Source organism: Festucalex cinctus, chromosome 16 (assembly GCF_051991245.1).
Source record: "Festucalex cinctus isolate MCC-2025b chromosome 16, RoL_Fcin_1.0, whole genome shotgun sequence".
NCBI classification, from domain to species: Eukaryota; Metazoa; Chordata; class Actinopteri; order Syngnathiformes; family Syngnathidae; genus Festucalex; species Festucalex cinctus.
The window spans coordinates 16,288,423-16,305,081 of NC_135426.1; the positions used below are offsets into that span (position 1 = coordinate 16,288,423).

Consider the following 16,659-nt stretch of genomic DNA (forward strand, 5'->3'; position numbering starts at 1 on the left):
TATTGCCCAAATGACCGCTTCCAATCCACAAGTGTCAAGACCAAGAAAGAGATTCATTGAAAAATGAATGATCTAGTTTTAAGTATTGTGCATTTTTGGCTACTAATTCTTTCCTCAAATACCTCCTGATTACGCTACAAATAAATCCAACAAACATCTGACCAGCAGAAAACCACCTTGACTCGCATCCACGAACAGTAGAGGGCGTAACAAAGTCAGACACATTCTATTACATTGGAATTTTAAACCCTTATCATTCGTGCAATTTTCCCGTGTGTGTGTGTATATATATATATATATATATATAATTTTTTTTTAATTTTTTTTTTATATTTTTTATTTTTTTTATTTCTTCATTTTTTTTTATTATTTTTTTTTATAAGAACAACCCGGAATTGTAGTCGCTCCCTGCGCTGTGATTGGTCCAAGCTATAGGTGTGTCCGGAGGTGTGCTCGTTCGGGCGCGCTGTGTCGACGTCATTTCCTGTGGAAGGACGAAGGGCGTGTTGACTGAACCCAGGTCGGAGTAGGACGCTCGCTGAGCGGCTATCCTGGTCTGAACATCTCCGTCTTCGTCCAACGGCCTGGATTTGTCGTCTGGAAATGCTCGGGAGCGAACTCGCTGCGGTAATAACAAACCATTCGAAGTTGACTACTCTTATGTAAGTGTGTTTTTGAGCCGCTAAGAGGATTTCCGCCCTATCTTCTGATGGGATTGGAAAGTTGTTCAGCAGTTTGTCGTTCTGGAGGAGAAATATTTCTCGTGGTTTGATGACCTTGTAAGACATGAGCGCGATATGAAGCCACATTGAGCTTTCAATGAATTTGTAGTTGTGACATTATACAGATGTCTTTACAGCAGGGATCAAAAGCCTTCTCACTGTTGATGCAGGTGCAAAAAAAAACAAAAACAAAAAAACGCTACAAAAATAAGGGCAGCTGGTCCTGAATCACATATGGTGGTGTAGATTGTTCTTCCACATTTGGTTTTGATCCATGTGATTCTTTGTTGACATGCATTCTGCAAAGCTCTCGTTTCCTCTGCTCTTGTGACCTAAAGATAGAATTTAGCCTCTCCGCCTGCCTGGGAAGTCCAACACAATGAAAATGAATGCCTGATCAGATTGCACTCAGGCCATAACATTATGAGGTTTGAGCCAGGAATTTCGGTCAGGAATTTTCTGCCTCTGCTAAATTGTCCACAGGTGGGAGTGTGAATGGCTGCTTGTCTAAAATATGCCCTGTGATTGGCTGGCGACCACTCCAGGGTGTACCAAAGTCAGCTGGGATAGGCCCGTCCATTACGTTAATATTATATATAACAAGTTAGCTGAAATTCTAACTTGATCCCCCCTTTTTTTTCTCCCCCCACTTTTAGCTTGTAGATGTTTGAACTTAGGGTGTTAATTGTGCTGCAGAGTGAGACCACTCAAGTGGTTCAGAAACCTTTATACAGTGCTCAACTTGATCCCACTTTCATGTCACCCACTTGCACTCACCTGGATTTGTGTTTGTTTGTGCTTGTTACAAAGCCCCCTGTCAGGACATGTCCGACCTGCAGACATGCTCTCTCCGCATAAACAAGAGTGAGTGGATCGATTGAGTGTTCCACGTTTGTGCATTGTTTTGTAGCAGTGGAATAATGTCACTGAACCTTGGACAATTAAATATCACAGTTTGGGATGGCAATGAAAAGAAAGGAACTGATTTACACAAGCACAGTCAGTGATGTCTGACAGTAAGAGCGGAATCATTTCCCACTGGCTTTTCCTAAACACTGTCTTTCCACAGAAACGTCCCGCTGTTTACAAAACAAACACAAAATGGCAAAATACAGGATGGAGGGGTGGGGGGTTTAGGACAAAATCACCACCAGAAATGAAGACAAGCCCTGATCTGTAAATTGAGAAGTAGTTTGTTTAAATCCTGTATTTAAAAAGTGCCTTTTCCAGAGTGAAACCAGCAGACTCGCCCTTTAAGTGCAGAATTTGAATATATCAATATCAATTTTTATTTTTTTTCTGGCACATTGAGGACCCTTTTGCTGGTCACGTATATTTTTGCAAGGTCACTGTGGACAACTTAACAACAAAATGCAAAGTTGTTAAATCATGTTAGCTACATAAACATCACAGATTTTTTTTTTTTTTTTTTTTTTTTTTTTTTTTTTTTTTTTTTTTTTTTTTTTTTTTTTTTTTTTACACATTCAATATGACAAAAATCCCCCAGCAAAAAAATAATAATAAAACAGCCATTTTTTCTCTGTTGTAAAGTGTATTGTGAATCAGTCAAGTGTTGTGCAAGTAACACCAATCGTAATTGTTGTAAGCATTAAGTGACCAAAAATAAGTTATTATATTATTTTATTCAGCCGTTATCGGAATTTTATCTCAGTTGGCATCGGCGTCAATATCATTTGGGCACAACTGTACATGTTTTGATTGTTGCAATCTGGAATCAGGCTCCGTTCTGCGCTACATTAAGGTCAGGACATCTGCTGCAGTCAATTACTGGAAGTTGGGGGGGGGGGGGGGGGGGGGGACGTTTGTGGAATGGCTCAAACAGATGTTCCGGCACGCTCGCTTGACTACACGACGTTGGTGTTGCTTTTTTATGGCCGCCTTGTTTTGACGTGACAAAACTCATCAGCTTTCACTTTTTTTGTGTAGTCTGGTGAGTGAGGTCGTCATCCAGCCATGGCAGGGCATCTCTACTGCCCCCCATCCCCACTGGGGGACTCCCTCTTGGACAGCCCCCTGTGTGCAGACTTAATGGAGGATCTCGGCGACATCTCCCAGTCCATCGGCGAGGACACTCTGGGCTTTGATTTCCCAGAGTACCAGAGTCCCGGTTCGGGGTCTGAGAGCTCGATCACACTGGGTGAGTTGTCCGCTAAAAAAGAGACTATATATGCATACGTGCAGTACATGAAGTAATACTGTACATAAACAGACAACTACACATGCCTGTGCATGTAAACATTGTGAAGAAAATGACCATGTGCAGTATTATATTTATCGCTGTCAAGATTAATCGATTATCAAATTAATTGACAACTATTTTAATAATTGAGTGATAATTTGGTGCCATATTTTAATCTAAAATTGTCCAAATCCTCTGATTTCAGCATATCAACAATAATTGTTTACTGATTTCTGTAGTCCTTCATGAAAGAAGACCGATTATCTTCTGTGTTTAATCAAAGTAAGACATTTACAAACATCTGTTTTTACTTTGGAAAGCAATGACCAAACCGGTAACATAAGTACAACATCAACCCCCCCCCCCCCCCCCCTTTTTTTTTTTTAATTACTATACGAATACGAAGTACGAAATAAACACCAATCACCGATTAATAAACAGTAATCAGGGGGAAAAAAAATACTTTTTTAATAAGGTACTCCTCAACTTACGAACACAGTGGGTTACACAAGGGTTTTTTGTAAGTCGAATTTGTTTGTAAATCGAATCACATTAAATTATCTTTCAAAATGAAACTTCATCGCATTATTTGTTTTTTTTAATAAAATAATAAAAAATATGTTAAAAAATTAAACTTTATATCTTTATATATACTTTCTATACAGTACAGAAATTAAAAAATATTAAATTACATCATCCGTTATCTGAACCACTTTTCCTCACAGTACATTAAATTAAAATTTTACGCAGTACAATGCAATAAAAACAAAATAAATATGCTTCCTGTACATAGATGGTGGAGGAGTTATTAAGTTGAGTTCATGTGACGCTACTTAAATGGAAGGCGTTGCATATTGGGTGTAAAAAAAACAGTTATTATTATTATTATTATTATCATCCATTTTCTTGACCGCTTATTCCTCACAAGGGTCACGGGGGGTGCTGGAGCCTATCTCAGCTGACTTTGGGCAGTAGGCGGGGTACACCTTGGACTGGTTGCCAGCCAATCGCATTATTATTATTATTATTATTATTATTATTATTATTGAAATAATTCTTTTGACATATTTTACAAAACTTTGCCCACCCCTGAATTTTTGCATAATCAAGAACCTGAAAAAAGCCACTGTGGCGAAAGGTTAGCCCATCCTTGTTCTAAATTGTGTGCAAGGTAAATCGTCAGTCATCAATGCAAATAATTGCACAAATGTTTCTTCACATGCAGACACCTTAACGCCGGCTTCCAGTCCGTCACCGGCAGGCTGCGATGATGCGCCAGAGGGCGATGAGGCCGTGGGCCCCCTTAGCTTGGAGTGCCGGGTGTGTTCGGACAAAGCGTCGGGGTTCCACTACGGCGTGCACGCCTGCGAGGGCTGCAAGGTGAGCTGAAAACACTTTGGTGCACTATTTGCTTGGAAGGACAATTAAAGCCACGGCAAAGAATTGGTCACCTTTCCTGATACGTTCACAATCACATACAGAGGTGCATGACCTAGAGGCCAGTGGAAAGTTCCGGAGCTCGCGTGTGAGGTCGAGGACGCGTCGGCCTCGGTTGACTCGTCACCTTTCCCCCGCTTGGCTCGCAGCCGTCCTCGCTGACATTGGGACACTTGCACACGTGTGCAGCAACGCCACCTCTCATGGGTAAATCGGCAGGTTGGCATCGGGAACAATCGGGCCGCGCCATATTAGTGTGACGTCCACAAGAGGTGTGAGTGAATCGGCAAGGTCGTGCGACCCCCCACTTGAGTTGCAAAATCGGCTGCTTTCAATCCAAGCACACCTCTAACTTTTCATTGTTCAGCATCCAAGCTACGCCGCCCACGCACGCACGTCACACATTTGACAGCTGTCTTGTTCCTTGCCCCATCATGGAAAAATCCCCCATGTGCTCACTCGGGATGTAATGATATCCAAACGTCACGATTCCATATTATCACGATATGAAGCTCACAATACGATAATTAGCATGATATTGTGAGGGGGTTGGCGATATTTAAAAAAGGTCACCATATTGTTAAAAAAATAAAAATAAAAAAATTGGACATAACATTGTTATGTTATTATTATTATGTTGTGTTGTTAATGCACGCACACATTGAGTTCCCCCACATGTTGACTTGCTCACAGGCTTATTACATTCCCCTTCATCTGACAATTAGTGTAGATTTTCAACATTGAAGGGCCAAAACATCCCTAATGAAAATTAAATTGCACTAAAAAAAACTAGCCACCAGGGGTGCTAGAACTGCACAAATGCAAAGCAACCTGACTTTTTTAACAGATGTGTTACGTTTAAATATTGTGAACGTGACGGCGATGATATTGTGGCAATTTTAATATCACGATATTGCACTTATCGTTACATCTCTAGTGCTCACAAATGTGCCTGGCGCCTGCTTGCTGTGATTCAGTGTGACCATTCAGGCTTCATTGTTTTTGTTTTGTTGATTTCAAAGGGCTGCAAGTTACACTGATTTTTAAATATTCAATCCAAGTGGTAGTTGTGAGGCATTCACTGTCCATTTCTTTCCCCAACATGGTCCCACACCAAACTTTTTTTTTTTTTTTTTTTTTTTTTCTTTCTTTCTCTGCGGCCCATTTAGACAGCAAGCCAGCTGGACTCTAATGACATGTGGCCCGAGGCGCCGAGCTCAATCCTCGTTTGAATGCACAAGCCATCTGTAACAAACTAAACGGCTTCTTTCGACTGATTGCACGGTAATCTGAGCAAGCGTAGTGACAGTCACTCCGGCATTTACGAAACGTAGATGCATGCTAACGTCACAGGCCAGGGCAATCTCACTCCCTCCATGTTGTTTTTTTGTTTGGATTCTTTCAACACGATGCCCCCTCTGTGGCCTGTTTAGGCCTCAATGAAATGTGCCCCAAGGCTCAACGCTTAACCGCTTCATATTGTAATGCACATGCCAACTGTCACAAAACGAAAGTAGCTCCGTAGTGCTGAATATGAGCAAGACAAGTGGCAGCCGTTCATGTACACCAACTTCATGCAACCAATGGAGACATAATCACGACTAATAAATATTGTAAATACTGTACGAGTGTACATGTACGCTTGCAGTAAAAGAACAGTTAGGCTAATGCAACACGCCTCCAAATTCAAACAACCAATCAGACCAACCAAGCAGGGGTCATTTAAAAAAATAATAGCCATAAAGAAATAAAGAAATATTACTCTGACCGCCTTCTTCTCACTGAGGTTTTCAACACACTGTGCGGCGGCATAAAAGGTCCGTGTGAAACATGGACGGCGCAAACATGGTTCCGGGCAGAGCGTCGACTTAAATTTTTCCAGTCGACCTGTTTTTCAAAGTCGACCCAGCCCGATTGCAGACGTACACGCTAACGTTACAATTCTTGCTAAACTCTCCGTTCTCTTTGTTTATACGATGACGATTGAGCAAAGTGGGATTGAGTCATTGAAGGATGTTGAGCAATGCGTTTCGTTTGCGTGTTCTTCTTCTCACATCGTAAATCACAGTGCTGCCTCAGGTTACGTTTGCGTGGCGCACATGCAAAGACTTGCTTGTTTTATTTTGTTTTTTCCCCCCGTTTGGAGCAACAGGATCATGACTACATGCATCCCTCTCAAATATTTTGCTGCCACCGGCCAGCGTGTGATATTAATAAATAGCCCTGAAGCTTCTGTTTGCGGCGACATCACGATCATAATAGTGATGTGACCGTTTTGAAAGGAAGGAATATGCGTACGTTTTTGTTTCTTTGAGCGCTTTAGAAAGGTGTCATTCCACCAGACAGTGACAGGAATGGAAAGAAAAGAGGGCCGAGTGGAAGGTTAATTGTTTTAAGGGAAAGTTCATGGAGTTATAGTTGAATGTGGACAATACATGTGCTTTACAAAAAACATTCAAGTCAGAGTTGTACTAATTATAGTTGCATTATCTTTGTAGGAAATTTTACCGGATTATTGTAAAATCAAGCTTTGTCAACATGCTAATTAGGGATAGACCGATTATCGGCTGGGCCGATTATCGGTGCCGATATTCAGCATTTTGAGAAATATCGGCATCGGCCATTTTGAAGAATCATATGGCCGATAATAGATCCTTTTTTATTTTTTTTTAAGTGTTAACTTCAGGGAACTAATTTAAATGTAAATTAAAAACAAAAAGTTTTTATTTTCATTTTTGTCGACCCTGGGAACTCTCTGCACCTTCTGTTTTGGATTGAAATTAAAACTAAGATAAGTAAAAATTTAATACTTTGGATATTTTGAAATTTTTGAAGACTTATTTTTTGTAGAAAATAATTGTTTGTTTTTATTTAACTTTTGAAAACATGCTACTGGGAGATCCCAGAACTTGTGTATTGACTAAGATTTTTTGAAAAAAAAAAAAAAAAACTTAAAAATATTTTACTAACCCTAAAAGTTGCTCAATAAACATGTGCTTTAAAATAAAAAAATAAAAAAAAAAAAAAAAAAAAAAAGATAAGAGCTCGAGTTTGTATTTTTTCCAAATTTTGATGTCCCTTTTTAGTGAAAATGAATATCGGCTCCAAATATCGGTTATCGGCATCCTTCACTACTAATAATTGGTATCGGTATCGGGCCCAAAAAAACCTTATCGGTCTATCTCTAAATTGCTAATTAATATTGACATGTACTGCTTTTTTTTCTTAAAGCAAAGATCATGTCAAAAATGTCTCAGTAATATATTACCACCCCAAATCTCTTTGGCTGCTTGCTGTTAACTGAAAATGACATCACAGTGCCTCATAGTTTTATGGTATAGTATTTTTTTAAAGTGTAATTAAGTAAAAACATATTCCTTTATTAATCCCTAGAAGGGCAGTGTTCTCAAGTGTGCTACTTTTTGTGTATCCTCTTCCTCCACCAGGGTTTCTTCAGGAGAACGGTCCGGCTCAAGCTGGAGTACGACAAGTGCGGACGCCACTGCAAAATCCAGAAGAAAAACAGAAACAAGTGCCAGTACTGCCGCTTCCACAAGTGCCTTTCGGTGGGCATGTCCCACAACGGTAAGGCATGATACATCACCACACATAATTCATATTCATGAGTCTAGCGATGGCGTCAAACTTGGCGGGCCAGTCATGCTAGACGATGTCTGGCAATGTCAGATGTCTACTGAGCTATACTTACGAATTCTGTCCAAGGATGATGTTCCTGATGACAAATTCATTGGTATATACGTTGAAGAACATACTAATGTTCAATTAAAGAGATGGTTTGAGTGTAGAGGGCTGAAAAAGACGAGGAAAAGAGCCTACCTGATCCACAGGTAATTATTTATTTTTTTTCCTCCCCCTCAACACATCATCCCACGCAACTGACACTGGCATTCTCCAGTTTCAACAAGCTATCCTTTATGCCCTGTCTGTCATGTTGTTGTCTTGCGTTGACAGTTGTTAGTGGTAATTTTTTTTATTGCTTTTTTAATTTGTGTGTGTCGCAATCACAATTCTACTCGGAAATTCTTGGGCACAACCAACACTCGCTATACCTCAATTCTTTCAATTATTTTTTTCCTTCCTCCTTATAAGGCTGTTTCCTCAATTCTAATGAATGAATGAATAAAAAAAAAAAGGCTTCACTTCACTGGCGTTAAACTATTCTTCTGGACGTCTGCACAAGTTGATCCCCGGTCACATTTATCCCTCTGAATTTTTGGCTTCGGGAAACAAATAAAGAATACATCCTTCATATGTGGACGGCTAACCTTGCTCTCGCAAGATGAATTCTTGCAGTATTTGTGAGTTTTTTGTTGTTGTTTTTTTAAATGCGTTATTGAACAAACTGTTGCAAACTTAAAGTAAATATCAACAAGACGATCAAACCACCGCAGCAATCAACAAAAAAAGAACAAAAAACAATTAAATTAAAACGCCAGGGGAATACAATATTCGAAAACAAAAATACATTAATGAAAATAATGTCACTTTTTAACCATATAACTCAAATTTTGCTTATTTGTGAGTTCACAAACTCACCACCTTGAATACCAGAATACTAGAATACCACTTTGTACCGCTCCCGCAGATAACCGTCGTGGTTCGGACCAATCACAGAGCGACATTGTGTTTGGGGGCGGTATATGCAACTGTGACGAAACCCAACAAGCCAGCGCCGACACCGGAGCTAACAAACAAACCTAACATGGACGAATGGACGCTACAATTAATTCTGTTCTCGCAGGATTATTCACCGTTTCCTTGTTGAATGTTGAACAGCGAGAGACGCTTCGTGCTTTTCTAGCTGGTAAGATGTCCTGCTTTTCCCCCCTTTGACAGGAACGAACACGAAATTTTCACCCGTGGCCGTGATTGGTTAAAACAAACGTGTAAAATGTCGCATCTTCCAATCAGCTTGAATTATTGTACAGAATGTCCCACCCGTAGTGCCTGGAGTCGTTTCATAGCAGCAGTGTTTACTGTGCATGTTTTTTTTTTGTGTTTTTTTTTTTTTTCTTTCCCGAGGTAAACGAGAACAAAACAAGCAATACTATCATGGTTCGTCTGTGAGCGTGCTTTTATGTTGATGACCCCCTTCCGGTTCAAGCTGCTGAAGTCACGTCGCCTTGCGGTCTAAAAATAGCATTCGCCCATTCAATACAGTTAAATAAAATAATAATAAATAAATAAAATGTGTTCGTTGTCCCAGTTTTTTCAGCGAGTCGTAGTCGAACAAAGTATAGAGATTATTTTCAGCTGTGAACATTAAAAAGTTGTCTGAAAACTAAATATGGTATAGTACTCAAGGAAAGTGCAGATAGCTGAAAGTTGAGTACATGAGAAGAAAATATTAGTATTTGGTGACTTGCCACCACTGAAGTCCAATGAATGCACAAACACAGCAGGAGGGGACCCGGCTTTTTTTTTTTTTTTTTTTTTCATAAGCGCAGTGTCCCGCTGGAGATTTCCACTGACAAAACACAAAGCCAGCCCCCCCCGCCAGTCGTCAACAGCGGGGTCGTCGGGTTCGTCCTGACTGCCTCGCACCGCCGTCTCATTTGCGGGCTCGTTTACGTCCGCGAGATTTGCTGAAGGAATGTCTCGGCTCAACAGCCATCCGCTTCGGCCGCATGCCCCAGGCGGAGAAGATGAAGCTGAAGGCGCAGAGCAAGATGGTGGCGAAGAAGAAGGAGGAAGTGGCGGCCAGCCCCACGCTGTCCGGCCACAAGCTTCTCACCGGACGCATCCAGCAAGCCTACATGAAGAACTTCAACATGAACAAAGCAAAAGCGCGCCTCATCCTCGCCGGAAAGACCAGCAAGCCGGTAAAGCCGGCGACACGTTGTCACACTTTTCATCTTGGGCTCACCTGACTTCTTTTCCTCCCAAGCCTTTCGTTATTCACGACATGGAGACGTTCCAGCTGGCCGAGAAGACCCTGGCGGCACACGCGGCGTCCGAGGCGGACGACGCCGAGCCCGAGTGCGGCCTCCCGGCGGGGGTGCTGGTGGCTGCCGTGGGATGCGGCGGACTCCAGCAAAGGGAGGCCGAAGCGCGCCTCTTCCACTGCTGCCAGAGCACCTCCGTGGAGACGGTCACTGAGCTCACCGAGTTCGCCAAAGCTATCCCCAGCTTCCAGAACCTGGATTTGAATGATCAGGTACCTTGAGCACAATTTGGGGCTTTTGATTTTGGCTTTTCTAATTCACTTCGTTGTCATTAGCTCTAGAGCAGGATTGCTTGTTTTTATTAGTTTTAGACTGAGTTTTAGGTTGTTTTTTTGTATAGAGAAAATATTTATGGACAGATTTTATTTTATTTTTTTAAGGTCACATTATGTATTATGTAATAAAATAAAATAAAATTTGTTAGACCTTAACATTTCTGCGCTAGTTTTATAAATAGTTTTGTTGTTGTTGTTGTTTTTTTAACACTTTTATTACATTTGGGAAAATGTTTTTTCACAGTTTTACTGATTTAATTTGTTTTTATCACCTATAAAATCTTCACTTTTAGTAATTTTAATTTTCCATTATAACTGTTAATAAGTTTCCATTATTTAAAAAAAAAAGAACATTTTCTTGTATTGTTTTTGTTTTAATTTACTTTATCAATGTGTGTGTACATATATATGCTGCCAAAAAACAGTTTTTGGACAGTGACACAATTTTCATGATTTGGTCTCTGCATTCCAGCCCCCCCCCCAGTAATAAGAAAACATCTGCATCTGAAATTCACAAATTAAATTAAATCCTTAACTAAACTATAAACATGTTTTGACTGACAATGTCAAACCATATGATACAGAAAAATAAAATTAAATAAAATCAATAAATAATAATGCTTTCAAACTGAATACCAACATTAACCCAGGAGCACAATATATATATATATATATATATATATATATATATATATATATATATATATATATATATATATATATATATATATATATATATATATATATATATATATATATATATATAATAAAATAATTTGTGCTTTTTTTTTTTTTTTTTTTTGCTGCGTTCAAAGCGCGCATGCTCAGTGCAAACAAACCCCTACACCACCGAGTGAATGCTCCCTGCGCACACTCTGCCAATAATGAGCGCCACTGCCCCCTAGTGTAGTGGAGGTGCAATTGCACTTTTTTCTAGGAGAGTAAAAAAAATTACAAAAAATAAAATGCATTTTCCCCGAGGTCAAACGCGCCCCCCTTGATGGAGCCTCGCACCCCCCCAGGGGGGGCCCGCCCCACTATTTGAGACGCACTGATTTAAGCGGTTGAACAGAAACATATGATTAAGCATCTAGGAATTGTCGCCATCTTTATGCAAATGCTCCTTATTCCAGGGGCTCAATAGTAATTGGACACATAAACATAACGTAAAGTAAAATCGAGTGTAAAACCATGCAAATGTATAAATTCAAACAGAGATACCATATTATTTGCTGAAAGCATTTAGTGACTCCAACTTTTTTTTCTTAATACGTTACAAAGTTGCACTCACTTTCAGGTCGTCAAGTATCGTCTTACGATTTACAATTGTTGCACGGCTGTGAGACGATCCAGAGGTGCAAATGGAATTGCCTCAAAGCACTTGACATTTCTTGCCGTTTGTTTGATGTTTTTTTTAGGTGACACTCCTGAAGTACGGCGTTTACGAGGCCCTCTTCACTCTGCTGGCGTCGTGCATGAACAAAGACGGCCTCCTGGTGGCGCGCGGTGGCGGTTTCATCACCCGCGAGTTCCTCAAGAGCCTGCGACGGCCCTTCAGCGACATGATGGAGCCCAAGTTCCAGTTCGCCACGCGTTTCAACTCCCTGCAGCTGGACGACAGCGACCTGGCTCTCTTTGTGGCTGCCATCATCTGCTGTGGAGGTGAGTGGGAGCCGGTCCATGGATCAAGGGCAGGCCCACACATATTTCCCCGTCTTTGTAGACCGTCCTGGTCTGGTGGACGCGACTCTGGTGGAGCAGCTCCAGGAAGGCATCGTGCAGGCTCTGCGGCTCCACCTGCAGGCCAACCACCCTGATGACGCCTTCCTCTTCCCCAGACTGTTGCAGAAATTGGCCGACCTCCGGGAACTGGTCACAGAGCACGCTCAGTTGGTGCAGGAAATCGAGACGACGGAGGATACGTCGCTTCACCCTCTCCTCCAGGAGATCTACAGGGATATGTATTAAGAGATGGCTCATCAACCTGCTGTCTCTCTTTACATGATTATTTTGGGGAGGAGATTGAGACAACAAAAAACTTCATGAGTGTAAAATAGTGCCTGACTAGTGTGGTGGCCAAGTTCTAAACCTCACTTTTAAAAAAAACAGTGTTGTTTTAAAAATGACAATGCCTTTTAATGTGTGATTGTGCCTTCCACACAAAAGTGACCACTGTGAAATAAGCAATGAAACCTCTGCATTTCTTGGAACCACATTTAAGGTTGAATGAACCACTGAATTCCATTGTAAGCAATAATTTAAAGCTATTAAAATACCTCTTGTACATTCTTTCATAAATACAAAATACTCTTATGTGCCAGTTTAACAAGAAAGACAGTAGCTGTAAGATTTTGTGCAGATGTTCTCAAACTCATTTTTTTTTTAATGGTAAAAAATATATATTGTTTTGAAACATTTTCAATGTATATGTTTAAATGTGTGTTGTGCCTTCTGCACGAAACTGACCGATTGTATAATAAATGACGAAATCCCAGAATTTGTCTTCGAATGAGAATCAGGTTTTGATTAACCATTCATTGTAAATTAAAATGGATGGATTCTTCTTGAAATAATGATTTTAAATGACTGTTGCTTAATTGCTTAGGTATACAAAATATATGCAATTGCCAGTGTAAAGTAATTGCTTATTTTTGGTTGTTTTTGTGCTACTATTTTGTGAAGGGTATGCAGATTGTGATGTGGATACTTATTAATTATTGTCCATGTGTGTGATAGAACAAAACGTGGTTGGTCTTTTCGCATTGAAGTTAGGTCCAGAGTTCGGGGGAAAAAAAAAATGGTTATAAGACACTTATTTAGCATGTTTGCGAATGTTTTGTGATTACAATATAGGTAAAGCACGAAGGGAAGCACGAAGCTCTGATTCCGATTCCATTTAATGAAATATCCTACTTAACTGGTGAAACTGATAATAGAACATATCGTGCCATAAAAACTGTGAATGAAAAGCAACTTTTGCTCCAGTAATGTCATTTTAATCGTTGCAATTTCTCTCCGGTGCTCTAGGTGGCCCTAAAGATTTGTCCAACAACATGACTGTCGGCAACTATAGCAACAAATGACATTTCCTCCTGTCCCAGTTAGCAAAACAATGGAAGAGAGCACACGCGAACACCGTCAAAAGACATTTACATGCCAGTCGTGTGGTTTAAGCAGTCCTTATACTTCCTACGGACAGAAACCACCAAACACCAGAGCCATTGTGTAAGTGGGAAATGAAGCCCAACGAGTGGCTTCATTCAGTGAGTAGTTATGCTAACGCCCTCCGCTAACACTTTCCACTTTTCCTCCACACCGTAGTCACATTTCCGCTCTTTGTTCAACTTTGTGGAAACGGGCTTTGTCTAAAACTAAATTAATTGATGTGTCTGTCGTTGTCCAGGTTGCTGGAGGAGTGTTATGTGACCAAAGACCCCTTCAGTCCGGATAAGGAGAAGTTCCTCGTTTTGGGGTCCAAGTGCAGTTTGTGTGGCGTTACTGTATGTGTTGGTTCGGTAAGAATTCGGTTAAATTCAGTTTACATGCTCCATTAGTCATTTGTCAATAAGTACTGCTGTATAGTTGGGTGGCAACTTCCTTCTGTGTTTGTGTGTGATTTTAATAGTTTGCTCTTATGACTTGGTCATCATGTAGTATTGTGAAATCTGCTAAATACCCTTTGTGCCCTCCTCATCCATTCAATGTGACTCACTTCTACTACTGTAAACACACACTCAAGCTGTGATTCTCTCAACTGGCAGGACTGCAGTTTGTTCTACACCAAGAGGTTTTGCCTGCGCTGCGTCAACAAAAACCTACAGCAATTTCCACGCCAGATCCGGACAGAGCTGGCCAAGAAGCTACCGCAATAGGTTTACAGACATTTTTGAACATAAACAGCAAACAATCTAATGAAACGTATGACAGCGGTATATTTTTATTCATATGCTTGAGAGACGTTGCTAATATTTTGTAATTCTCACATACTAAATATTTCTTTTATTTGATCACATATGAAGTGGGTATGAATTAGGGCTGAACAATTTTCAAAAATGATCAATGGATGGATGGATCAAATTATGATATATATTTTTCTCTCAATATTGCAATTGCAATTTAATATCTAATTTTTCTCCCCATGTAATTTTTTAATAAATACAGGCAAAAAAAATGTGTTGCAATAAGAAAAACCATTTATTATGAAATGAAAGAGAGTTTATCTACTTCAATTATCCATCAATTTTCATAACCGCTTATTCCTTACTAGGCTCGTGGGGGTGCTGGAGCCTATCCCAGCTGGCTTTGGGTAGTGGACGTGGTACACCCTGAACTGGTTGCCAGCCAATCCAGGTACTTCAATTATAGTTAACTAATAATTAATTGTTCAGCCCTATTATACATGCATAGTAAAGATAATACCTGATCCGTTATTTCCACATTAGAATTTGTGAGGCATGTTGTTTACACAACTCATGTCTCATACAATATTTTTTTATTTTTTTCTGTTTCTCACACATTGCACATTGCTGGCTCCTTTGGAGTCCAAAAATTGTTAGTTTGTTTTGTGTCTGAGAGATATTAAAAAAAAAAAAAAAAAAAAAAAAAAATTTTACTCACATTGTCGCTTTTATCACCTTTGTGTGCCTATCACGAGATGTTTTGACCTTAAAGTCTGTGAAGCAACAGTTGAAATTGGGACACGACACGAAGCCCTGTGGCCATTTTATTGACACAATGTGGTTAAGGGACAACTCACATGTTTGTAAAGTTTTTCTTTTCTTTTCTTTTTTTGTGACGCCTCTAATCTGCACTGAGTGGATTTTGCCGCGATTTAATCAAGTTCTTGATGGGCTGCTGCAATATGATCAAGCAGCGCTGGCTCGTCTGCATGGCCCCAATCAGCTGATGCTTGCTGATAGGACGTCGCGGCCCGCAGCCGCCTCGATTCGTTTTATACACAATCAGCGTTCACAGTGCAAGAGATTGCGGTGAGGGAGAATGATGTTTTAATGAGGCTATTTTTGGATCAATTATTAACCTGCTGTAAACAAATGAGGTACTAAGATAATGTTTAGATATAAGGAATTACATTTGGACTATAATGCGTCGTACAAATATGACAAAATACTGTACACTAGGGGATGGGTAAGTACCGAAATTAATGTTCATTTCATTTCAAATAACACATCACCAGCAACATCAAATCAATTTGTACAGATTTATATGTGATGGAAAAAAAAAAACATTTGATGCATTATTTCAATACATGTTACATTCAAGGGCGGTCTGTATTCAAATGTAACAATTTGAGTCTGTTCCATGTTGTAGTTGAAATTGTTTTTTTTTGTTAAAAACATCAAATGAAACACTTAGTAAAATGTCATGTTTTTGTTTTTTTTGTTTTGTTTTTTAATGTGAATAAACTCCCAGTAAGTGATTCGATGCCGTCATATTATTAATATTATTATTATTTTTAATCAACTGGTTCCGTCTCATCTCTTTCATCTACTAACAGATAAGGTTTGGCTATGATGTATTTTTTGTTCTTGAAGTTGGTCACCCGGGATTTTATAACGGTAAAGGCGGCTGCAGTGGAAGTATGGCGGTTGTCGGTGTGTTGACATAATCCAACCTTCCAGCGAGGTTTGTCGTCGGTGGGCGGCCCGAAGCGAGCCGCGCAGACCAATGAAAGCTCTGCTCGGTTTAAATAGTCCTTCATGTCAACTTGCCGTCTTCGCTCACTGCTCGCTCGAACGCCATGTTGGCTTTACAGACCTGACTTACTTGTGCGTATGCGTTCGCAGTTTTACCAACTTGACTGGACAGGAGTGCGTTTGAAACCCCTGTGCCTTTTTTTTTTGTGTGGATTTTTCGCTCACTCGCTCTCATTTTTTTTTTTTTTTTTTTTTTTTGTGCATGGCGCACTGGATTACGCGTGCTGCATTCCCGTTGTGACTTGGCAAGGAATACCACAAGGGATTTAAAATTGTTGTCGTCGTTCTTGTTGTCATATGTGCAAGGAAATGTCAGACGTGCACCTTTCCAACGCGAGTCCGCCG

General features: G+C 40.1%; 2 protein-coding genes across 3 annotated transcripts; both read left to right on the plus strand.

Moving 5' to 3' along the window:
- Positions 1–381: 381 nt before the first annotated feature.
- On the plus strand, positions 382–16,037 carry LOC144004093 (peroxisome proliferator-activated receptor alpha-like). 2 transcript variants are annotated; one of them, XM_077501041.1, is made up of 10 exons: positions 382–627; positions 2,670–2,880; positions 4,148–4,302; positions 7,806–7,944; positions 9,991–10,202; positions 10,268–10,537; positions 12,019–12,262; positions 12,439–13,825; positions 14,004–14,100; positions 14,362–16,037. In XM_077501041.1, exons 2-8 carry the CDS (start codon positions 2,697–2,699, stop codon positions 12,603–12,605), a joined length of 1,371 nt encoding a protein of 456 aa, XP_077357167.1. In that variant the 5' UTR covers positions 382–627; positions 2,670–2,696; the 3' UTR covers positions 12,606–13,825; positions 14,004–14,100; positions 14,362–16,037. The 2 variants fall into 2 exon arrangements, with proteins under 2 accessions (XP_077357167.1, XP_077357166.1); XM_077501040.1 differs by having other exon boundaries at positions 385–627; positions 12,324–13,825.
- Positions 13,680–16,037, plus strand: cdpf1 (cysteine rich DPF motif domain containing 1). The gene is made up of 4 exons (XM_077501050.1): positions 13,680–13,825; positions 14,004–14,115; positions 14,362–14,472; positions 14,868–16,037. Exons 1-3 carry the CDS (start codon positions 13,680–13,682, stop codon positions 14,470–14,472), a joined length of 369 nt encoding a protein of 122 aa, XP_077357176.1. The 3' UTR covers positions 14,868–16,037.
- Positions 16,038–16,659: the final 622 nt, after the last annotated feature.